This window comes from Cervus elaphus, chromosome 23 (assembly GCF_910594005.1).
Source record: "Cervus elaphus chromosome 23, mCerEla1.1, whole genome shotgun sequence".
NCBI lineage: Eukaryota > Metazoa > Chordata > Mammalia > Artiodactyla > Cervidae > Cervus > Cervus elaphus.
The window spans coordinates 78,981,838-79,006,069 of NC_057837.1; the positions used below are offsets into that span (position 1 = coordinate 78,981,838).

Genomic DNA, 24,232 nt, shown 5'->3' on the forward strand with positions numbered 1-24,232 from the left:
ATGCTCTATGTGACTGATGGAACTTCAACAGAGGAAACCCACCAGGAGAGATTTATTGCTTGATACATTGAGAATGCTTACCAATACCTGGAACGTAATAATTTCAGAGTCTGATAACTTGATGAAATTCAAATGACAAGATGCTGTGAGGCTGGTTAGACCTGATGGTGACCCCAGTGCAACAAAGCAATCACTGGCCCTGGCCAAGGAATATCTGAGATAACTGCTGGATATTCTGTCTTCTTTATTTTATCTTATAGATACTTATCTGAGGCTAAGGAGCAGATTTTGGGCAATTAGTGATGCCCATGACAAATTTCAGCGTCCCTCCCTCATATACATGGATACTCATTGAATTTATACATGACTATATCATTTGACTTATAAGCATCTAATACTTTGTTAAAAATAGCCTAAAAGCAATTCTTTCTCCATGTGTAAAGTCTGGGAGACACAAAAATGATACATTAAAGAAAGTTAAATCACAAGAAATCATCGTGGTTTTCTTTTCCATGCATCAATCTTTTTTTCTTCTTTTAAAATAGTTTTTGTTAAATTTCCCCTTGGAAACTGCAAAAGTAACACATTCAGGTATCCATCCAATGATGCAGTGTAAAGATACCTCAGTGAAAAGTTACTATTCTCCCCCTTCTTGCTCTGTTTACCGGTCATTACACACACACCATACACACACACGCTTATAGGATATTCTCCTCCAGATGAGAAGAGCAGGTGCATTTAAATTGTAATTAATTCTGGCAGATCAATTTTCAAAATGCCCACACCAGTTCACATTTCCACTCCTAAGTTTGCTCATATCGATTCTAGCACTGAGTTTTCTTGCTCTAAACATTTTCTGACAAAATCATGTGTAGAAACAGCGTCTTGTTTTTATTTCATTTGTATTTGTATTCCTGTGATGACCAATGAGGTCTGTGTCATATCATGTGTTTGACCTGTCTGGACTCCCACCTCCCAGCAGAGGGGGGATGTGTGTGACCACTTACCAGTATGGATTTTTAAATGACGTTCCATGTCCTTCATACCATAGGCAGTCTTGAACTGGCAACCTTAAAAAGGCAAGGAAAGATCAATGCCAGAGGGAAACAGTCACTTTAGAATGGAGAAGCAACCTCCCTAACCCACAGATGAACACCAATACCATGGCAACGGGACCAGCAGGTATCAGTGTGAATCCTCATACCAGGTATCAAGAAGCACAGAACATCACTTCTGTGTGTCCTACTCAAACTGCTGCACCGAAATCTAATCAGACAAACCCAAAGTGATGAACGTTTGATGCAATAACTGGCCGGTTACTTTGCAAAAATATCAAGTTCATGAAAGACAAAAGCTTAGCATTAAAGGAAACCAAAGACACATGAGAACTATATGCCATGTGTGACCTCAAATTGGATCCTGGACCAAGGGGAAAATATTTTTCTTTTGATACAGAGGATGTTAATGAGACTGTTGGCATAATCTTAATAAAGTCAGCAGTTTGATAACAGCGTTTATCAATGTTAATTTCCTGATTTTGATGATTATGGATTTATAAAAGAATTTCCTTGTTTCTAGGAAGTATATATTGAGGTACTTAGAGGTAAAAGTCATGTCTACAACTTTGGGGGAAATATATGTATATTTAGAAAAAAACAGGGGCTTCCCTTGTAACTCAGTTGGTAAAGAATCTGCCTGCAATGCAGGAGACCTGGGTTCGATTCCTCGGTTGGGAAGATCCCCTGGAGGAGGAAATGGCAACCCAGTCCAGTATTTTTGCCTGGAGAATCCCATGGACAGAGGAGCCTGGCAGGCTGTGATCCATGGGGTCGCAAAGAGCTAGACACGACTGAGCGACTAAACCACCAACCACCAGAAAAAAAACAAAGCAAATGTAATATGTTAATATTTGGGAAATCCAGATGAAAGGTAAAGGTTGAAGGGAAAAGAAGGGGCCGGGAGAGGATGAGATGGTTAGCTAGCTTCACCGACTGCAATGGACATGAATTTGAACAAACTCCAGGAGACAGTGAAGGATAGGGGAGCCCGGCATGCTGCAGTCCATGGGGTGGAAAAGAGTCAGACACGACTTAGTGACTGAACAATAACAAAACGGTGCTCAGAAACTTTTTGTACTATTTTTTGCAACTTTTCCCCAAGTCTGAAATTATTTCCAAATAAGTTTTTTTGTTTCCCTTTTTTAAAGTAAATAAGGGACAGTTTTTCTGGATATCGTCCTAAGCTGTGGCACCAAGAAAAATTCACAGTAATCTGAAATTCTCACTAGTCCCATTCAGAGATCCTTGGCTGTTAACGTCTTAGAGTCCAAGTGCACGGTGACCAGAGACAGTGAGAGGTGGGTCATATGTAACGATGAAAATTCTGTGGGGTTGATTTCTAAGCCAGGCAGTTTGGAGCACATCTTTGCCCAGCTGTCGGGAATTCAGGAGTTCGAGCCCTGGACCTGTTAGACGTCAAATTCTCTACCCAAGCAGGACTCAACGTCGCCTTTACCTGGGTAGCAGCAGTTAAGCCTTTTCTGAGCAGGTGGGGCGGTGGGCTTTTTGGCACGCGACTTGGCAGGGACAGAGATGACAGTGTCTGTCTGGTTTTCGTCGCTTTCCGTGGGCAGATACGTTTGATAGCCATGTTCAAACACAAATTCCGGAGCTGAAACTGAAAGATAGGATGATTATTAACTTTCATAATATGAATACCCAGTAGCCTCTCCCTTTGCCTACTTCCCTTTGTGAGAATAAATATGTTAGATTGTTTTCCCACTGTTTCTTGCTGCTTAGGGGTGATCACGTGACCCTGTTCTAGCCAATGAGGTCCCTAGAGAACATCCGCTGGGGGTGTTTCTGGAAAAGATGTTCTCCCTGATTTAAAAAAAAGGTGGGGGCAGAAAGAGAGGTCGTTGAGGAAAACTCATTCTTGCTGCCCTGGTTGCCCTACTATTTGTCTTTGGACACGTCTGATGAGGATGTGATGTCTGGATCTCAGGCAGCCCCTTTGTAACCATAAAGCGAGATGTTGAGCCAGAGTCCTAAAACCCATTCAAATCTACACTCATTAAATAAACAAGAAATGTCGTATCATTTATACCAGGTAGGTTTTCTGTTAACTTCACCCAAATGCATTAGGTACTGTACTTTCATAAGCTTTATCACAAAATCCTTACAAAAACCAGAAAGGAACTGACTGAAGGAATTCTGGGCAAACTACGAATGCTCTCTAAACACAAATACTCTTCAAGCACTCCTAAAGCCAACCAACCCACCAAACAACCTTATATTCTCACTGAAGTTTTGGGGGAAAAAGAATAAAAAGAAGACCAAACATCATTATCATCTTTCACTCTTGTCATTGTAACAGGTAAAACAGGCAGTCCCAAATGTCTTTTCTTAAAATTGTTTTCACTGCTTTGTTAATTAAGTTTACAGTTTGCAGTTTGGGAATATGTGTTTTCTCTCTTCCTGTAGTATCTGTAATCGTCACATGGAGATCTGGCTGCAGACAGGAGTAAATACAGCCTCTGGGACTTCTGGTGAACCTGTCCGGCTGAGAGGCCCTCCTGATGATTTTGAGAGCCCACGTCACGTTCTGCTTCCCAAACTTCAGTCACGGAGGCACCACCTTTGACACTTCTCCACTGTATTTACAAAGTACACTTCTTTAAATCAACACGGGCCTGACATCATTCCTTATTTCGGCTTTGGCTGAAGCAGTAATACTCATGCCAAAGGTCTGAGGTGCCAGTTATATTTTCTCTTAAACATTCTCTCTCTTTGAAGCTAAGATGTTATAGACCGTAAGATGTCACATTATTTTATATACAATAAATTTTTAAAAACTGTCAATTCAACACATGATAATGCATTGCTTTCATATTCCTTTTAGGTATTTTACATATATTGATATTCCTTAGACATTTTATATGTATTGAGTGAGTTCTTTGAGACTTCATTGAACATTTGACAGGAAATCCACGTTCCTGGCATGTACCTCTTGGGCAACTTGAGCAATGACAACTTCATCCCAACGTATGTCAAAGAACAACCAGGTGGACCAGCGTTTGGCGTTTGAGCAAACTCATGGTTTCCATTCTTCTCAGCTGAAACATGTAGCAGGGAGTTCAGCGGCTTTTGTTTAAAGCTGGCAAAAGATTCTGACAAACTGGAGTTCCATCTTCCTGCCAAGTCTCTCTGATGACCTGATCAACTACACCTGCCTCTTGTTGAGATGCTTCATCTGTGGGATTTAGCTACTGGTTCTCCAAGTGTGGCCCCCAGCCAGCAGTGCTGGGTCCCCAGGCAGCAGCACTGGACTTACCTAGGAATCTGCTACAGAGGCAAATTCTTGGGCCCCACCCCAGCTTACTGAACCAGAAACTCTAGGGTGGGCCCAGCAATCTGGTCTAACAGGTGGCCCATGTGATTCTGATAAACACAAGTCTGAGAACTAATGGTGCAGACCGTACTTTTCCATGCAGCTCGGCAGTGAACCCTAACCCAACTTTGTCTAACTGAGGGAATCCATCTCTCTCAGTTGTTGCTTTGCAAAAACCAATGGTTGTTTCTCCAGCAACAAAACTTGCTTCATCAATATCAAACTGACCCCCTACTACTATTTCTAGGTATTTCTGAGCACAGTTACTTTTCATTTTCAATCTGAATCATCCTGCAGTATCTCAGGAGACATTTCAAACAAAAATTAAACCGAACACACATAGCTCCCCCCCAAAAAAATGCACACATCTCCGCCAAAGTGAGTAAAGCAGTGATTCCTGATAATAATCCAGGTCATTCACAAACGTGCAGAGACAATTCCTTGGTGACTGCCTCCGGGCCGGCAGCCATCTCGCTGATTCCCAGCTGCAGCCCCGCTTCAGGTGTTATCACGTGTCTCTGAGCTGACGTGAGTCCAGGCTCAGCCACTTCCTACGGGGGGGACTTCAGGCCAGCCGAGGATCTCCTTTAGGCCTCAGTTTCCTCGCCCGTCAGTGGGGATAATCACTGTGCCGGCTTCACGAGGATATCGGGAAGCTACATGAGAGCATCAGTAGTGCAGGATATGGCCTCAGCTGAGTCTTAATAAACACTAATCCCCACAGCTGAACAGAACTGGGCACCAGACTCTGAGCGGGAATGATCAAGGCTGAGGGGGAGCAACCACCTGTCTGGGACCGGGGGGCTTCCCCGGTCACAGGACCCACAGGCTCCCCCGGCTGGTCATGCCACCCCGACGTAAATGGGACAGAAAGAAGACTGGGGGCACAGGGGTGGGGGGTGGGGGGTTGTGAGGGTGGCCAGGCACTCCCTACAGTCCGGCTGCGGAGTCTGTAACCCTCCGGGAGGTGAGTCCGGGGTTCGGGATGGTCCTGAGCCTGGGATTCCCACCCTATCTGGAGACGGCCGGCCTGTCTGCTGACCGCCCCCCTGCCCCGCCCCCACAAGCCTCAGCATCTCTTCTGTGGAGAGTCCCAGCAAAGGGGAACCGTGAGAGTATTCTGGGCGGCAGCTCCTTTTCAGAAGTCTGGTTTGCAAGTATTTCCTCCCACCCAGGAGGCTGTCTTTACATTCTGCTGGCTGTTTCCTTAGGCGCACAGAAGTTTGGGGCAGTCCTGCTGGTCTATTTTTGCCTTTGCTGCACGTGCTTTTGGTGTCTTTGGGGGAGGCATCCAACTGGAGGGGTCACTTGGGGGGGGTCCCTTGTCTGTCTTCAGATTTGGCATAAATAGTGGAATCTGAGTGTCCAGCAGACGTGAAGGCAGCAGGGACAACCCCAAGCACCCAGATCTGCTGAGCGGGGGAAGCGCTTCTAGCAGAGGCGTGAACTCACCCCCAGGGAAGAATGTTCTCAACCCTTCTTTCCACTGGGGTGATCTGTAGCATGAGCTGCTGCTTTCTAGAGGTGTGGGTGGGATGGGGGAGTCTCATTTTTAACTTTCTCCCAAAGTTCAAGGCCTCGCCTCCCCCATGGGTGGCTCTTACAATCAAGTGCAGTGTTTCTGGATCAGCCCCCACGCCCTCCCTGCACCCCCAGCAGCTCACAGCCTCACCCCTGCTTTTGGTTCTGTTTGACTCTGGGGCTCTCCCTGGCTTGCCGCTGTGCCCAGCTGCACCTCTGAAACACACAGCTTGTTATATGCAGTCTCGGTTTGTAGCAGGAGTACCTCGGGTGTTCAGTTATTCACTCATGATGTTGCTTAAAAAGTAAGACTGTCTCATGAATTTCATAGGGAGCCAAAACCGCTCTCTGAGCTTAGGACCCACTGGTGTCTGAGGCCCGCTGAGCTCACAGGGGCCCCCTGCAGCTCTTGCCACGAGTATCTGAGGTCGTCAGATACTCGTGGGAAGCGAGTATCTGAGGTCGTCCACGTCTCCCAAGTCCCTTGGCTTCTCTTTCTCTTCCTCAAGTTAAAAACTCCAGTTTTAATCCTTTTCTCTTTTTTAAAATTAAAAGTGTATTATATTGTCAACACAAAAGAAAACGCAGACTGGAGAATATCCAGGGAGCACAGAAAAGCGTGGAGAAGAAAAGCAGAGCAACGCTGTCCCCACGCGGCAACGTGCCCCCTGCATGACGCGCTCACGGAATTCTGTACTCTCCCCGAAGCACTCATCTCTGCTGTTAACTAGCTACGTGGTGAAGTATCTGATGACCTTCCTCTCCGCCATTCGCTTGGATGAGCCCAGTGAGGACGTGTATTTCCCTCCATCACTGTCTCCTAGAGCCTCACAGGATTCTGGCACAGGTCAGGGGCTCAAGGAACACCTGTTGAGTTAGTGATGGATCAGATGGCTCACGGATTCTTTTTACATAGATTTTAAAAATATAGAACTGAGATCACGGCTTCAATCATTTTGTATTCTTTTCTTTCTTATTAAATGATTAAACAATTTTATTAAACAGTTTTGCTGTATGAAAGCATGCTGCCACGTTATCAATTCATCCAAAACACCATTTCTCATGGCTACATAATGTGCCACCATTTTGGCCGTCCCAGCTAAATGAACCCTTTCCTCTTTTTTGGACATTGCATTGGTTTCTAGGGGCTTACCTTTATAAATAACAGCTATCCAAAAATTTTAACTTATCTCTTTAGTTTCTCGGGATACCTTCCTGTAAGCTGAAGAACCGGGTCAAAATGGAATGGTCATTTTATGGCTTGGTGACTCATAACTATAAGACCTTCAGGGAAATCTAAATCAATATATATTCTCCCCTTCACCTTGGCTATCACACAGACTATCTGACAGGACAATATGAGATCATTTTAGTTTAATCTGCATTTCTTTCATAATTGGTAAAGAATCCCTTTTCACTATATTTTATTCATTCACATATGTTCTTTATGAACTGCCTATTCAGGCTATTAGCTCTGTCTTTTAATTTTTTGTTATTAAATTTTGACTTTTTTCTCATTTACTTGTAAATGATCTTTACAAATCAAGGCTACTCCTTCACAGTCACATACTTAAATCTACTGTTTGCTTTTCCCCATACTGTCCATGCTCACGGCTCACATTTAGGGGTCGTGATTCGAGTGAATCAAACTCAGCATTCACTCCTGGGAGAATTCTGTAAGGAATTCTGTAAGGAAAGGTGGTCTCACGCTCTTCTAAAGGGTTTCCCCTCATGTCATCCACACCTGATCTGCAGGTCCCGGTTCCAAGGGCTGAGGCCAACGGCAGCTCCTGATTCCTGCCCCTGCCCCTCTCTCTGCGGCAGCCGGCTGGTCTGGGGGCAGACACGGGCACAGAAGCTGGACCGATCAGACCTGCCTGCCCTGCGGTTCGGAACCGGGACAAAGACACTGTGGTTTGCTGTGGACATATCATCTATTTTGGAAAAAGAAGCACCCATGTGCCAGACATCGCCACCGATAGTGTCCAGAGTTCTAGACACTGCCAAGATAGAGTTCCTTCCTGCCTCTCTCCTGGCCCAGTGGTTCTCAAAACTGATCAGGAAGCAGAGATTCTGATGCGAGGTCTGGGGATATTTATAGCTGTAATTTACACACATTTTCCATTCTTTTGCATACCAGCTTTGAGAACTGCTGCCCGAGACTATTCCAGGAGGGCAGTGGCAGGAGAGTGGGTGGCCAGAAGGGCTTTGGGCTTGAATTCCACAGCTAAGCCCCTTCTCCATGACCCTTGCTGGCCTGGCTACACCGAGACAGTGGAACTGGGCCTGTTACCCATCTCAGCCAATAGAACCTGGGATTCCTAGGGAAGCATTTCCTCTCTGTTAAAGAGAAGGTCCCTTTCCGCATCCCTGAGCTGGGCTGAGTGAAGACTTGAGGAGGAAAGCAGCCACCTTGTGGCCATGAGGAGCATTACGGCCCGGGAGAGCAAGACAAGGCAGAAACCCTGGGTCTGCCCGGCCAGCTCTTATCCTGGGATGAGCAGAACCTCACACTCCAGCCCTCTTGAAGCTTAGTGTTAAGAGCAACCAAAAGCATCTGAACTAACCTGAGCCTCACTGACTGGCCCAGACTCCCAGGACCCCGCTCAGAACCACCCAGATGGGGCTGTTAAGGAGGAGGCTGGGGATCTCCGTCTTTCACTGAAGCTCCAGCGGGTTCTTGCGAGAAAGACTGCGATGAGGACTTTACCAAGGGTGCTGAGGGGCGGCCAGACGCACAGCTTCTGCAGTCTGAGAGCTTGGCTTCCAGCCCCAGGTCTGGCTTCCAGCCCCTATCTGGCTCTGTCACCTAGATCAAGTTATTTAACGCCTTTGTGCTTTAGTTCCTTATGGGTAAAACGGGGTAATGATTATTAGTATCTAATATATGTTGCAAAATTTTAATTTTTTGAATTAAACGTTAAATTCGCTAACAACTGAAGTTGTGGAAACCTGCTTCACACAGTGAGAAAACTGCTTGGCACAATAACAAGCAGCACGTAAGAATTAGCCGGGCTTCCCAGGTGGCAGAGCAGTAAAGGATCCGCCTGCCGGTGCAGGAGACGTGGGTTCCATCCCTGATGTGGGCAAGATCCTCTGGAGGAGGAAATGGCCACCCACTCCGGCGTTCTTGCCTGGGAAATCTCATGGACAGAGGAGCCTGGCGGGCTGCAGCCCCTGGGGTCACAGAGTCAGACACGACTGAACGACTAACACACACACACAAGAATTAGCTGTTACTATTATTATTGCCGGATCCTCCAGGCAACTCACGACCTAGTTTGTTTTACTAAATTGCTCACACACTCGACAACCTTCAGTGGCTCCCTAGCTCCTTCAGAATAAAGGCCAGATCAAAGCAGGGGCTGCTACCCCATACACCCTATATCATCTCCAGCCACTGTGGTCAGAGCTCCCCTTCAGCAGCAGGGATCAGCTTCCCCACCTCCAGACCATCGGGAGGATATGCCCCGCTCCCGCTGTCTTCCTCCCAAAGGCCGGTGAGATTCTCAAGGTCTATCATGCGTGTGATCACTCATCATTTTTCCCCGTGGCTTTCCCCGCCAAGACCAGCCTACTCCATGAACTCTCTGCACGAGGGGGTACTGTCACACATGGCTGGGCTTGTATATCTTACAACTAAGTTCTCCTCTGCTCCCGGACAAGCTTGGAATCCTCCAAGGGAAGCATCTCTATTATCTTGGCTCCAGCATCTGGCGCCCGCCAGTCCCAGAGCTGCCCTCACCGGGCCCTCATGATGGAGCCGGTGCCATGCCATGAACCTCATGGACTGGAACGAGTTGAATCCGAACTGCGCCCCCTCCTGCATTTACTTGGTAACTTTTACTGAGCGCCTAGGATGTGCCAGGCCTGCTGCTGGGTGGCCGGAAAGCAAGACTGATTAGTCCCTGCTCCAGGGAGATTATGGGGCTTCCCTCGTAGCTCAGTCGGTAGAGTCAGCCTGCAGTGCAGGAGACCCAGGTTCGATCCCTGGGTCGGGAAGATCCCCTGGAGAAGGACATGGCAACCCACTCCAGTGTTCTCGCCTGGAAAATCCCATGGACAGAGGAGCCTGGCGGGCTACAGTCCCTGGGGTCGCAAGAGTTGGACACGACTTAGTGACTAAACCAGGGAGATTATAGTCTAGTAAACTAGAAGTTAAACCACTACCTTGCTTACTATTAATTAGTTGTTTTGCAAATACAGAATAAGGGTCATTTAAAATTAAGAAAAGAAAACAAAACAACCCACTACTTTGAGGCCCACAGGCCAAACTGAGCCTTCAGATAATTCTGTTTTTTAGGCTTTCAACATCAGTTAGGTGGGCTGGGTCTTCCCCAGGTCAATGACCTCTGGCCAAAGACCACCAGGGACACACCTGTAGTTGAATAAGTTGATTACTCCTTACAGTAGGGGAGCCCTCACCCCACGGGGGCTGTGGAGGGTCTCAGTCAGAGGGTGCCTGGAGGCACATAAGAGTTTTAGATGTTTGGGGCTCGTGGTAGATGATTCCGCGAGGAGGCGTCTAGGAAGCCTGCACTGGAGGCTGTCAGGAAGCGGGGACAAGCCTATGACTTGATGTCTTAGTGACCGTGCTGAGGTGCAGAGAAGGCTGGAGCATCAGATAAAATCGGTAGCGCAGCAGAGCGGCGGGGCAGGAGGGGCGCCCGGGGCGCTGAGGCTCAGGCAGGATAACAGAGTTCTGTTCTCAGCCCGTCCCTGCAGTCAGAGCTGCCCTGTCCCACGTGGACGTTCTGGACTCTCTTCAGCAGCGGGACAGCATGGCCCGCGCCCGGGGAGTTAACCCAGCTCCCAGCGACGCCCACTCCCGCTCACAGCTGACCTGCTGCCGTATTTGCTGCCCCTGCCTGATCCCAGGAACATCTAAATTCACTTCTCTGACTAAAGACTGCTTGTTACCAAATAAACTGATGGCAACTGTGATAAGTGCTGGTTGAGGAAGCGGTGAAGAACCTAACCTTCGGGGTGGGGAATGGAGGGAGAAATCATGGCTAGCTTCTAGGTGGAGGTGACTTTTAACCTGGGTCCTAAGAAAGTAGGAATGAACCAGAAGAGGCAGGAAAAGTCAGTGATAATTCAACTAATACTGTCTGGAGGCTTGCCATGAGTCAGGGCCTGCGTAAAATTTTCCATGTGCCGTTTCACTTAATTTCTACAGTCCTCTGGTTCAGTAAGTAAGTAATGAGAACTAACGCTGACAGCTGGAGTCTCTACCATGTGGGAGCCTCTGGCAGCGACCCTCTGAGGTGAGTGCCATCATCACTCTCCCGTTTTCCAGCTGGGCAAATGGAGACCCCGAGACCCTAAGTCACCTGCCCGAGGTTACCTGGATGGGAAGTGATGTAGCTGGGATTTGAACCCAGACAGGCAGTCTGACTCAGGAACCCAGACTCTCTCCACTACCAAGTTCCATGGCCTTTCTACGTATTTTTGTCCCCACTTTAAAAAGGAGACAACACAAGCTCTTATAACACAGCTCCTAAGGCCCTCTGCAGCCAAGACTTTAACACGGGGGCCTGACCCCAGGCCCCATGACTTCAACGGGGGAACTCAGAAAAATGCATGCAGGATGCTAGTTTTTTCCACCAGCGTCAAGATCTAATTTTACTGCTTTTATAGAGAAGTTCTCAAATCAAACGCCAAATGATAGGCAGCTTTCAAAGCTAGCAGGCAGAGAATAAATTTTACTTTATACCCAACATGGCAACCCACTCCAGTATTCTTGCCTGGAAAATCCCACGGACAGGGGAGCCTGGTGGGCTACAGTCCATGGGGTCGCAAATACCGAAGCGGCTGAGCAGGAGGAAGGGTCTGGTTTAATCAAGGACTGAGGAGGGACCAAGGGCCCTGGACAAGGGTTGGGTGCGGGTATCGAGAGGAATCTGCCAGGGTGGGGGCCGGGTGGTGAGCACCTTTCCAGCTGGGTCGAGGCCTGGAACCCCCGGGGAGCTTGTTAAACATGCAGATGCCCGCGCCTCAGCCAGGCGGATCCGGAGGTGCAGCCCTGGCACCAGCACCTTTAACAAGATCCCCAGGGACCCCGGTCCAAACTGCTGCTGCTGCAACGTTGAAGCCCAAACTCTGGGGAAGCTGGACCCAGCAAACCAAAACAACCACTGTAGAAGAATGGGGGCGGGGGGAAGCAAGATGCTGCTTGTTTGGGGGCAGAGCTGCAGGCACACGCAGGGAGAGCAGCTGGGTCAGGCAGAGACCCAGCGTCCTGCTAACGTCAGGTGTGCGCTCATCTTGATGCTAAGAAAGTGAAAGTCGCTCAGTCGTGTCCGACTCTTTGCAACCCCATGGACTATACAGTCCATGGAATTCTCCAGGCCAGAATCCTGGAGTGGGTAGCTTTTCCCTTCTTCAGGGGATCTTCCCCACCCAGGGATCGAATCCAGGTCTCCCGCATTGCGGACGGATTCTTTATCAGCTGAGCCACCAGGGAAGCCCTTCATGTTAATAAAAGCGGTCGTTTACTGAGTCCAACAACTGTCCCAGGTCCTTTATTTGGATTACTGCAGAGTCTCACAATAACCCAATGATATTAGGCACCTAATTCTACAACCCAATAGTATTTGTTTGTTGTCTACTCACTAAGTCACATCCAACTCTTTGTGTAGCCCGCCAGGCTCCTCTGTCCATGGGATTTCCCAGCAAGAATACTGGAGTGGGTTGCCATTTCCTTCTTCAGGGCATCTTCCCAACCCAGGGATCAAACCTGCGTCTGCTGCATTGCAGGCAGATTCTTTACCCCTGAGCCACCTGGGAAGCACCTACTAGTATTAGGTACCCTTTTTAATAATCCCTTTTTGCAGACGAGGAATACTGAGTGAGCGACATGCCCAGAGCCCAGGGCTGCGGGCCGGGATGAAGGTCCAGCAGCCCGTCTCCGGTGCGCGGCGCCCCCGTCAGCTCTGTGTGGTGGGGAACCTCCAGCAGTGGGTGCCTAGGGATATAGGGCGGTCGGCAAAACAGGCACGGCTACCGTGAACAAGGGCGGGGCCGTGGAGATGCCAGGAGGTGGGTGAAGGTCTCCGAGCCGAGAACTAGGACAGAGGAAGGGGCGGTTACGTGGTGTGGGGTCAGCTTCACCAGTGGACGTGAGACGCGGGCCCCCGTGCATTCATCCACACAGAACCCGTGCCGGGAATGAGGCTGGGGGTCCAAAGGCAGCCCCTGACCTCATGGCGCTTACGGTTCAGCAGTGGGACAGACCTCAAGTTTGTTCTGCAAACGATCATTTAGTTACAGGGACCTGATCGGAGAGGACAGCGCACATGTGTGTGGTCTCGGGGGGGCTCTTCGAGGCAATGCAGTTAAGCCCAGCTCTGACACACGCGCCAGCGTTAGGTCAGTTCAAGGCAGAGGGAGCAACACACAGAAAGGCCCAGGGTAAAGCGGCTCGTTCGGAAAACAGAAAGGACAGCATCACGGCTACTGTGGCTCAGAGCGCAGGGGGTGTCCCGAGACGGAGCCAGGTCCCGTGTGCAGATGGCCCTGAACCGCCTTGCCTGAGCTGGCGTCAGCCGGGCAAAGGCGGGAAAGGCGTTTCAGGCAGAGGGAACGGCATCAGTGAAGGCTCAGCGCCCAGGAAGATGCAATGGCCACGGATGAAGGGCCTTGAGGCCTCCCTGCGCTGGGGCCTCGGGTCCCAGGCTTCACACTGGTGTGCGGGGTGACTGGGAGTTTGCTTCTGAGAACAGATAACCCAACACTAAATCTTCAGGGAGAAGACCATGAGGGCAAAGGCCAAGGGACGTAAGTCCCAGGACTGTCTTGGACCTGTGCTGGGACCCTGACCATCTCTCATCTCCACTTGCAGCTTCACTTTGTCCAGCTCTAAGATGAGAAGGTGGTACCAGGCTCATCTCTAAGGTGGGTTTCAGTTCGAACACTTTCTTGGTGATTTCCTCTAAGATGAGATTAAGAGAAACTCAGGAAAAAGTGGGAAGACCTCAAGGTAACCTGATTAAAGTTTGTGAGGTGATCAATTATATTTTAATGCTTAACAAGTCTCAGCAGAAACGTGATTTTGAATGCATTAATCAAACAACCACAAAACTTCACCTGCTGCCAAAAAATTCAGACACAGCATCAACGTACAACTGATAAGGTAGAAGCTGGTACCCCCACTTCGGAGGTTCTCCACATCTTAGCTCCCAATTAACTGTTTGCAAAACATTGAAAACAAGTCAGAAGTGGCTGATGGGCTCGATCAAGCTCCAGATGTATTTTGTTTGACCAACAAAGTTTTTTTTTTCCCCCTCGTCGCCTGGCATGTGGGATCTTAGTTCCCTGACTGGGGATCAAACCTGTACTCCCTGAAGTGAAAGCACAGTCTTAACCACTGAACTGACAGGGAAGTTTCCTAACAAAGTTTTAAAATTTGCGAAATTTTACATCTTTCAGTTTCTCGGAAAAACCCAAATATCTAACTGATTGAATCCAAAGAGCAACCTTCTCTGTTTCACCAGAGTCCCCACCATCCCCTAACGACTTTTGCAGAGGTGACTTCTCTCTTTAACATTACCTGCCTCATTTCTGTTCTAGAAGCTTTCCTTGAATATAATATGTGTGCATATATATGCCTGTTTATATTTACCTTGAGACTCTATGTGGGTACACAGATCTAGCTCTCCTTTTCAGAGCTAAGTCACATTCCACTGTCTGAATTTATTCATCGAATTAATTATTAGGTTATTATTCATTATCTATCTGTGGCATTTATTCATCTAATCTCCTCCTGACATATATGTTACAAAGGTTCCATTTTCTTTACAGTATATCCGTAAACACCCTTGTACATTTTTACTTGTCAAGTTTTATAGGATAAATACCTATAAAAGCGCACATACTGGGTAAATGTGTATATTTTAAAATTCGAAAGATTTTAAATGTAAGAATTAAAGTTTGAAAGATATCACAAAATTTCCTGGCTTATTTGAATGAATATCTCCAGAAAGGAAAGGGAAGCAGTATTTGATTTGCATTTCTTTATTATTGAGTGATGATGAGGCAATGGTGCATCCTTGTCTACTTACTGGCTCTTGAGCAGCAACTGCTGCTCTTTGCTGACTTTTCCACTTAGTCCTTTGATTGATTTTTAGGACTTTTTTTTTTTTTTTTTAGTATATGAAGGATATTAGGCTGTAGTCACATGTACTGCATTTTTTTCCCCCCAGTTGTCTTCAGGCTTTTTTTATACATTGCTTTTACTTTGGAAAAATGGTAACTTTATTTGCAACTACATAACAATTCTTTTTCTTTTGGGGGGGGGGGCAATCCTATAATCTGCTTTCTTTGGAAGGCACTGTACTAATAAATATATTTTTTGATTTAAAAATGTGAATGCCTTTAGCTATCAAATACATTCTCTATTTTCCCATAGGATCCAACAGTGTGTCTACCAACTATCTCATAAATGGGTGACTTACTATATTTAAAGTGATCTGTCTTGTCCCTTAAGGCAGATTAGAAAGGAGTAAGCATAGGGGTGTGTGAGTGAGTGGGTGTCTCCGCGTGTGTATAGTTTTTTTCCTACAACTTTGACGGTTTCATTGTGCACATTTAACTTTTGGATCCATCTGCGGTTTCTTTTGGACACGACCAAGAACTTGGATGAACTTTTCTGTTTTTCTGGTTGGCGGCACAGGGAAGGGGAGTCATCAATACTTGTTTATAGATTTAAAAAATTTCTTAAACATTTTTTTGTCCTTTACACAAATAATGCAAATTCAGGAATCACACACTTATTTCCACCACCCCAAATAACCACTTTTTCCTTTTTTACCATTTCCTGCAAGTATTTTTTTCTTGGTATATAGGGGTTTTTTTTGGTTTTGTTTTAAAAACCTGGTTTTTGTCTGGCAGTTTTGTTTAGCATGTGACAATTTATAACTGCTACCACTTAATGTTTTAACCTAGCAGTTCCCAAACCTAGCCAGGCAGCTAGCTTCCCCATGGAGCTTGTTAAAAATAATGAATCAGCAATCCTAGGGGGTGGGCCCTGGATGTCTATATTTTTAACAAGATCTGTAGAGGCGTCTGGGACACAGCCAGGCCAACTCTAAGTGACTACCCCACCCCCCCAACCATACCTGTGATCGTCTGGGTCTCGGAGGTGATGGTTCGAGTGGTGGTCTGGGTCTGGGTGGCAGGCACCGTTTCCTCCGATACAAACTGGACCGTGCTGGGCGCCGCCCCAGACGTGCTGGTCAGCTGGCAGCCACTCTGCTTGTGAGCTACAAAGGCGTCCAAATTGTTAAACTGCTGCTTGCAGATGCCACAGATGTGGATGTCGGGAGTCAGCTCCACCAGCACTGTTGTGCCACCTGGAACTCCATGGGACAAAGGGGGAGCCACAGGTTAATTTCAGACAGCTTGGAATGACAACACACACCAGACCCACGTAAGAAAAACGGGCACGGTGGCAGACGTGGCTAGCTGCTGGCCCAATATCTATTCCACTCTCCTCTTCTTGCACACAGAACCTCAGTTCTGCCCAGCAGCAACACACCCACCCAAGTAATGCTCCTGATTATTCCCTGTGGGGGCACTAGTGGTATTTCATGCAAGAAGGTTCTTCCCTGCACTTCAAGAGGCTACCCTGCACTTCAAAGGACCATCTCCTATCTCAGATAAAATGTAATTGTACTTCTCAGTCATTATGAAAACTAATGCTCCCACTATTCCAACCCTCTCCCTCATCATGAGAACCACTAGCCTGAATAATTTTGGTTCATGACAAACTTGGGAATCCCTCCAGCACAGTGCTGGAGGAGCTTCAGGGAAAAACATGATAAAAAGGGAGCTGACATGGTTGGCACTGTTCATCTCCCTTCAGCCTTGAATGCAGATGTGATGCCAGGTGCTTCTGCAGCCATATTGTAACATGAGGTAAACAGTAAGATCTCTACAAAACTTTACTTCACTGATCCCCTAAATCAACCCTAGAATCAATCAATTCCAGACTTCTAATTAGGCCAGTATAGTTCAGTTTAGTTACTTGTAAGCAAAATTAATTCCTGACAGACATTATTTCACTATAGTAAACAATATCAAGAATTAATACTGTATTTAACACTTGCAAAGTGCTTACCATAGTCCTGGCACTATATTAGAAACCGCTATATAAATGTTTATTAAATAAAGAAATACAATGACTAAGTCTCTAACTAATAAGACAAACTGAATTTTTATATTAAAAGTTTTCTTTGCCTTATTACAAGGAAATTCATGTTGATAACAGAAAATTTGGGAGAGAGGAAGCAAGGAGGGAAAATTACAGTCTTCCCACCTATGGCTACCATGAACATTACAAAATATTTTCTTCCATTCATTTTCAATTAAAAATTGTTTATATCAGAGTGCATTGTAAATTAATCTTTCCCCCATACTGTGGTACAAGCATTGTGCTCTATCACTGAAATCTCTTTATATATATATATGTATATAATTATTTAATGATAACACATTATTCCATATTTTCTAAGCCTCATAATTTCTAACTATAAGGTTTGTATAGTATTGCCAATTTTCCCTGAGTCTAAATAGTATGAAAACTACCTTTGTGCATATACAGTTGACATCCTTCCTTCATAATTTTTTAAAAAAATTATAAAATATTTGCATTATGTCCAATGTCCCATTACAACCAAGACAAGCCATCTCTGTGCAGAAAGACAATTTGGTTGACTTCTAAGAAAAGATACTTTGCACTGAGCATGGTGGTTTTATAAGCCATCTTGCAAACACTGAAATCAATGGATAGAAGGATGTGACATTTCTCTTCTCTGGAACACTGTCTTCCTGTAGCTACTGAGGTGCCCAAGCTAAGAGGAAGACAAGGAATCAAGAGACGTAATGCCTGCATCGCTGAGATTCCGTAATGGGAGGACTGATATCCGGGAGGAGATGTGGTGAAGTTTCTGCTTCATAGGATGGTTAGGAGAATTAAATGAGATGGTGCTTGTAAAAGGCCAGCACAGGGGTCCCCAGCGTGTCACGTGATGGGGTTATTACTGAGGGGTCCTATTTGAATTTGAAAATATCCCCTATGAAAATCTGTAATGAACTGAGACCCAATAGAAAACACTGGGTCTAATTTTTTTTTTTTTTTTGCATCATCAACAAAAAGAATTCCTTTATCTTTGCCAGCCTCCTCTGTCCATGGGTGTCTCCAGGCAAGGACACTGGAGTGGGTTGCTGTGCCCTTCTCCAGGGTGTCTTCCCAAGCCAGGGATTGAACCTGTGACTCTTCCGTCTCCGGCATTGGGAGGCGGGTTCTTTACCCCTGGCGCCGCCTGAGGAGCCTCTTTATCCTTGCAAAGTTCTCCAAACCTGTCTGGGCATCAGAATAAGGGCTGGGGTGGGTTGTTTAAACACGGACACGTCCGAGCCCCACTTCGGAGATACCGAGTCTATTGGAGGTGGGGTGAATGGGGACTGAGGTTTAGGGAAATCTGCGCTTTTCCCAAGTTATGCAGGGAACACATAGACAAGTTTGGGAGCCAGAGTCTTCCAAGTCGTTAACAGTCACATCTAACAAGTGCCAGGGGTTCTCAAACTTCCTGTGCCTCCGAATCGCCCAGGGCAAGGCCAACCTCCTCCGCTCAACCCCGGCCCCACCGCCTGGTAGGTGGGGCCCAGAGAGCTTCCTCACCGCCCCCCCCCCCCCCCGCCTCCTTTTTAAAAAATAAGCGCTGGAGCTCCCAGGTGGCTGGTTCGCGCTCAGCCCCTGGTCTACACTTAAGGAATCAAGGAGCCCGGCGACACCACGGGCTTGAAAAAGGCTGTCATCATAATGAAAACGAACCCCAAACTCAAAACGCAAAGAACACGCCCACGGCCCCTTTCGCCATTCAGATCTCCACCTTGAACGTGGACAAGGCTTTCCAGGAAGCCGGCAAGCCCAGCCAGCCAGACCTCGTGCAGTCCTCCGAACCCCAGACTTCAAGGATTCGGGGCCACCGAGACAGAAGTTTTCCCATCAGCGTGGCCGCGGTTACCCCAAATCCACCTCCAGGCTGCGCCGGGGGCGGGGAAAGCCGCGAGCGGGTGGGCGATGGTCGGAGCCGCCAGCCCTCCCCCACCGCCCCCTGCCGGGGGGCTCTCTGGAGGCTGGCGAGCGCCCCCGCCTCGCGCCGGGTCGGGAGCGCCCGCCCCCGGCCCACCCCGGCGCCTCCAGCCCGGCGCGCCCGCCGCGGTCCCCGAGACGCCGGCTCCGGGCCGTCACCCCGATTTCGGGGCCCCGGGCCTGCCCGCTGCGTCGCAGGCGTGCTTGGGCCCGGGCCCCGGAGCGCGCACTGCGCCCGGAAAAGCACTTACTTTGCACCGAGCCCGGGAAGCTCTCGGCCTCGCTGCTCGCGTTCATGGCCGCAGGCTGGGGGGCGAGGGGGGTCCCCGGCCGGCCGGGGTGCCAGGGCGCGGGGCGCGCGGGTCTACATGGTGCAGGGACTTTTCCTTTTATTTTTCCACCCCCCCAGCCTTCCTTCTCCCAACTCCGCGAGGCGGGGAGGACGGATGTACAGCGAGCGCCACTTCCGCTGCCTAGAGGGCGCTGGCCCGGCCCGGCCGCACCAACCTGGCTTCGCCGCTGCGGCTCCCGGGGGAAGCAGCCGGCCAATCCCGACGCCCCGGGCCGCGGGGTCCCCCCGGGGTCCGGAAGGCGCTCACGCGGTGGGGCGGCCGCGGGTAGCGAGGGATGCGCCCCCCACCCCGCGGGGCTGCAGCAGCAGGCCCCCTGTCCGCGCCCAGGAGGGCTGGGCCGGCGCGTTTGGCACCCCCACCCCGGCTCTGGCGCCTTTGCACCTGCCGCTCTGGGCTCCTGGTCCCCGCCGAGTCCGGGCAGCCGGGTCGCCCCAGTGGTTTGCAGAAGACGACCGAGCCGGCAGCAGCTGGCTGGGTGCGTGGGGCGGGCCCCCTGCCCAGGAGTGAAATAAAGAGGACCGTGCTCACGTGCTTGGGTGGCAACTGGGATCGGTCGCTGGGGCAAGACCCCTGGCCCCGGGGGTCCGCCAACTCTTGTGTGCGTCACAACCACCCGGAGAGCTTGTTAGGACGGAGGCCGCGGGGCCAGCCCAGAGTTTCTGACTCGGTGGGTCCGGGGGGAGGCCCGAGGACCAGCCTTCTAAGTGACAAGGTGAAGTTCCTGATGCCGTGGGCGCTGCTCCCCACGATCTGACCCCGCGCTCGTCTGACTTCACCTGCTGTTCCCTCTCCCCTCAGGCGCCAGCCCCAAGCTCTTTCCAGCCTCAAGGCTTTTGTGCTTCCTGTTCCCTCTGTATCCACCTGCCACCCTGCCTAACGCCCTCAGGTCTTGATTTCAAATGCCATCCACAGAGAGGCCCTTCTTGGCTAGCCCCCCCTGTTCTAATCCTGCTGTCCCTCCATCCAGTGGCTCCCCCTGTTACTTTCTGGTCTGCTCTATCTTCTTAGAATTTATCAAATCTAACATGGTCATCTGGAGTATCTCTACCTGTATCTACCAGTCTGTCCTTCTATCTGTAGTCTATCTAATTTGTCTATCTCTACAGACAGATATAGCACTTGCCTGGTGGCTCAGAGGTTAAAGCGCCTGCCTGCAATGCGGGAGACCTGGGTTTGACCCCTGGGTTGGGAAGATTCCCTGGAGAAGGAAATGGCAACCCACTCCAGTATTCTTGCCTGGAGAATCCCATGGACGGAGGAGCCTGGTGGGCTACAGTCCATGGGGTCGCAAAGAGTCGGACAGGACTGAGCAACTTCACTTCACTTCACAGACAGATATACAGATTTATTCATTTATTACCTGTTTTCCCTTGCCCCTTACATTCAATAAATCCTCGAGAAACTGGAATTAATAAAAACCTCTTTGCCTCGCTGATGTATCTATCCCCAGTGACTTGGCCTCGTGCCCGGCACATAGTAGGCCCAAGTAAATAGGGCGAGTATGACTGATGGAATTATCCTGCGGTTTCCGTTGAGGGTTTGCTCATTCCTCCAGCAGCGATTTACTTACAAGCGTCTGCCACGTGCAGGGCAGCGTGCTAGCCCCTGGAGGTACAAGGGTGATCCTGACTATTTACTTCCTGCTCTGATAGAACTTGGATGGTGGCTAGCGATGCAGTCCACACTAAACAGTCAGATCAGCAGTGTAATTTCTTGAGAGTGACATGATCTCAGAAGACATGAAACAAGGCTGTGATAGTGGCTTCTTGGCCTATCTGAGCAAGCAATGTTTGAATGAGGCCGCGGCGTCGGGGGCAGTTCCAGCCTGGGGGACTGGCAGGTGCTACAGTCCTGCGTGACAATGCGCTAGACGGGGACAGGCCACCCCGCCCACCGGTCCCACCGCGAGTCTCACTGCTCTCCCCCAGCCGCTCAGGTCGGCCAGACCCCCTCACTGCTGCTGCTCAGACACGCCCAGCTCTGCATTTCCTCCTCCTTCTGCCTGGATTGCCTTCCCCTGGTCTTTGCAGGACTAGCTTCTTTCTGTCATCCAGGGCCAGACAGAAGGTCACTTTGTGGGGAAGGCCTTTTCTCTCTCTTATCTGAAGTACTTACCCCCCGCTTGGTACACTGTGTACATCGGCTTCATCACACCTACTCCTGGTCAGTATGATCCAGAAAGGCACTGCAGCATAGGGCGATATTTACTTTTTTAACGCTTGATAAATGAATCCCCACCTGGATGAACATTTCCAGCCTCATGCCCCTTCCCAGTCACTGTTACCCCAGCTCCCCAAGTCCAGAGAGGTACACACCATACAGAATTCTGTTGCTGCAGATTCCTTTTGTTGAGAGCAGTATTTTTTATTTTTGTTGGAAGAGGAGAAATACCAAGGGGGCTTGCTAAGGAACAAATTCTAAAGTTCCAATCCAGACCCAACTGCACCCAAATTTCCTAAGGCAAGACCTGGTAATTTGCATGTATTTCACAAGTGCTTCAGGTAATTCTTACCACGATGTAATTAGGGGCCTTACGAATCAGTGCTTTGTGGACCCTGAATTTTACAATGTATTATGAACTTTGTAACCCGAAGGTTGATGTCATTCTCCCTAAGTGGCAGTTGGAGAGCCAGGGTGCAATATATCTCTATGAATAATGCTCATAATATGAATTAAGAGCATCAAAAGGGGGGAATGAAGAAGGAATTCACAGGGCCTGGGCTCCATCTGAGGCCTGTCCTAGCTGATTGTGCTCGGTCACCTCTCCAGTGGGCTCTGAACTCTCTGCTTAGTGCCTGTGGGAACGACAATGGAAGGATAAGACCCCTCCAGACAGGGGAACCTGTCATATCCAGATTACTCATCACCTAAGAGAAAACAGGCACTAATCACCCCTGCCTCCAGACAGTATCTATCGGAATGTAACCACAGGCTTATCGGTTATTAACTGGTTGGAATGTAACCGTGGGCTTATTGATTATTAACTGTTTGAACACATAACACGTGAATGATGGGGTTATTGTGATTGTATTTACTCTTCCTTTGTAAGCCTCAAGGGATTTGAGGTGGTGGGTTTGGACACGTACACATGGGATATAAAAGATTTTCACAAATGCCGGTCGGGGTCCTTGGCTAAGAGGAGACTCTGCCTTGGGCCCGCCGGTGTAATAAACTGCACTCCACTATCAAAAAAGTCAGCCCGGCCTGGACACACACTATTCCAAGGTGATGTAAACCCTGGAGCTGTTTCACTGTAACTAGTCAGGTGACCTGCATGGGAGATTCAACTGCTTTCTGCCTCACTTATCTATAATCTGGAGATAGTAATGGTACCTACTTCCCTAAGGTCTTTTCAGAGGAACGTGAAAGTGGAGTCCTTCAGTTGGTCCGACTGTTTGCCACCCCATGGACTATAGCCTATCAGGCTCCTCAGTCCATGGAGTTTTCCAGGCTAGAGTACTGGAGTACTGCTATTTCCTTCTCCACGGGATCCTCCCGACCAGGGATTGAACCCGGGTCTCCCACATTGCAGGCAGACACTTGACCATCTGAGCCACCTCGGAGTCAGTATATATAAAGTGCTTAGAATACTGCCAGGGCAACGTTAGCATGACTGGGCAACGAATGCTTGAGAGAATTTAAATGTTTACCCCATGTCCAAGGGCAAAGGAGAAGCCCCAGCAAGATGGGAGGAGGGGTGACATCGTGTTTAGAATCAAAGCCCTTCCCCACCAGAGACGCTCAGGGGGCTCAAACAGACCTTGTGTGCACAGGGCCCAGGGACCCCGCAGAGACTGGGCCAGTGCCGTGTCTGAGCGTCTCCTGCAGAGGTCCGTCAGCAGTGGCCCGCCGCAGGGGCGGGGGCTCCGGGTGCAGCAGACCTGGGTGTGGCATGAGCCCTCCTGGAGGAGGTCGCCATTCATCCGCCACAGAGCCGCCAGAACTTACCCAGGATGGGGAGACAGACCCCCGGAGGACGCAGCAGAAACTTGTGCGCCAGGACCCAGGGGGAAGGAGCAGTGACCCCACAAGAGACTGACCTGGACTTGCCCAGGAGTGTCCAGGAGTCTCCAGGGGAGAGGTGGGTCGGCGGGGGCCTGCTGCAGGGCCGGGGGCACTGAGCGTAGCAGTGCGTGCCTGGGACCTTTTGAAGGAGGTCGCCGTTATCTTCATCACCTCCACCATGGTTTGGACCCAGGTAAGGAGCAGGGAGGGAACACAGCCCCACCCTTAAACAGAAAATCGGATTAAAGATCTACTGAGCATGGCCACGCCCCTCAGAACAAGACCCAGTTTCCCCCTCAGTCAGTCTCTCCCATCAGGAAGCTTCCATCAGCCTCTTACCCTTCTCCATTAGAGGGCAGACAGACTGAAAACCACAATCACAGAAAACTAACCAATCTAATCACATGGACCACAGCCTTGTATAACTCAGAGAAACTATGAGCCATGCCGTGTGGGGCCACCAAAGATGGACGGGTCGTGGTGGAGAGTTCTGACAAATGTGGTCCATTAGAGAAAGGAATGGCAAACCACTTCAGTATTCTTGCCTTGAGAACCTCATGAACACTATGAAAATGCAAAAAGATAGGACACTGAAAGATGAACTCCCCAGTTCGGTAGGTGCCCAATATGCTACTGGAGATCAGTGGAGAAATAACTCCAGAAAGAATGAAGAGATTGAGCCAAAGCAAAACAACACCCAGTTATGGATGTGACTGGTGATGCATAGGAACCTGGAATGTTAGGTCCACGAATCAAGGCAAACTGGAAGTGGTCGAACAGGAGATGGCAAGAGTGAAAGTCAACATTTTAGGAATCAGTGAAGTAAAATGGACTGGAATGGGTGTATTTAACTCAAATGACCATTATA

The 24,232-nt window shown here is 49.0% G+C and overlaps 1 protein-coding gene across 3 annotated transcripts in view; it reads right to left on the minus strand.

The window, feature by feature from the left end:
* ZFP64 (ZFP64 zinc finger protein) overlaps positions 1-19,471 on the minus strand; it is a 72,658-nt gene extending 53,187 nt beyond the window's left edge. Inside the window, exons 1-4 of one of the 3 annotated variants that reach the window (XM_043883207.1) lie at positions 19,258-19,471; positions 16,029-16,268; positions 2,515-2,676; positions 1,008-1,070 (exon numbers count right to left, since the gene is read on the minus strand). In XM_043883207.1, the coding sequence (XP_043739142.1) occupies positions 1,008-1,070; positions 2,515-2,676; positions 16,029-16,268; positions 19,258-19,303 (511 nt within the window). In that variant the 5' untranslated portion in view covers positions 19,304-19,471. The remainder of the gene's footprint in view (positions 1-1,007; positions 1,071-2,514; positions 2,677-16,028; positions 16,269-19,257) is intronic. The other 2 variants (XM_043883206.1, XM_043883205.1) reach the window with 2 other exon arrangements.
* Positions 19,472-24,232: the final 4,761 nt, after the last annotated feature.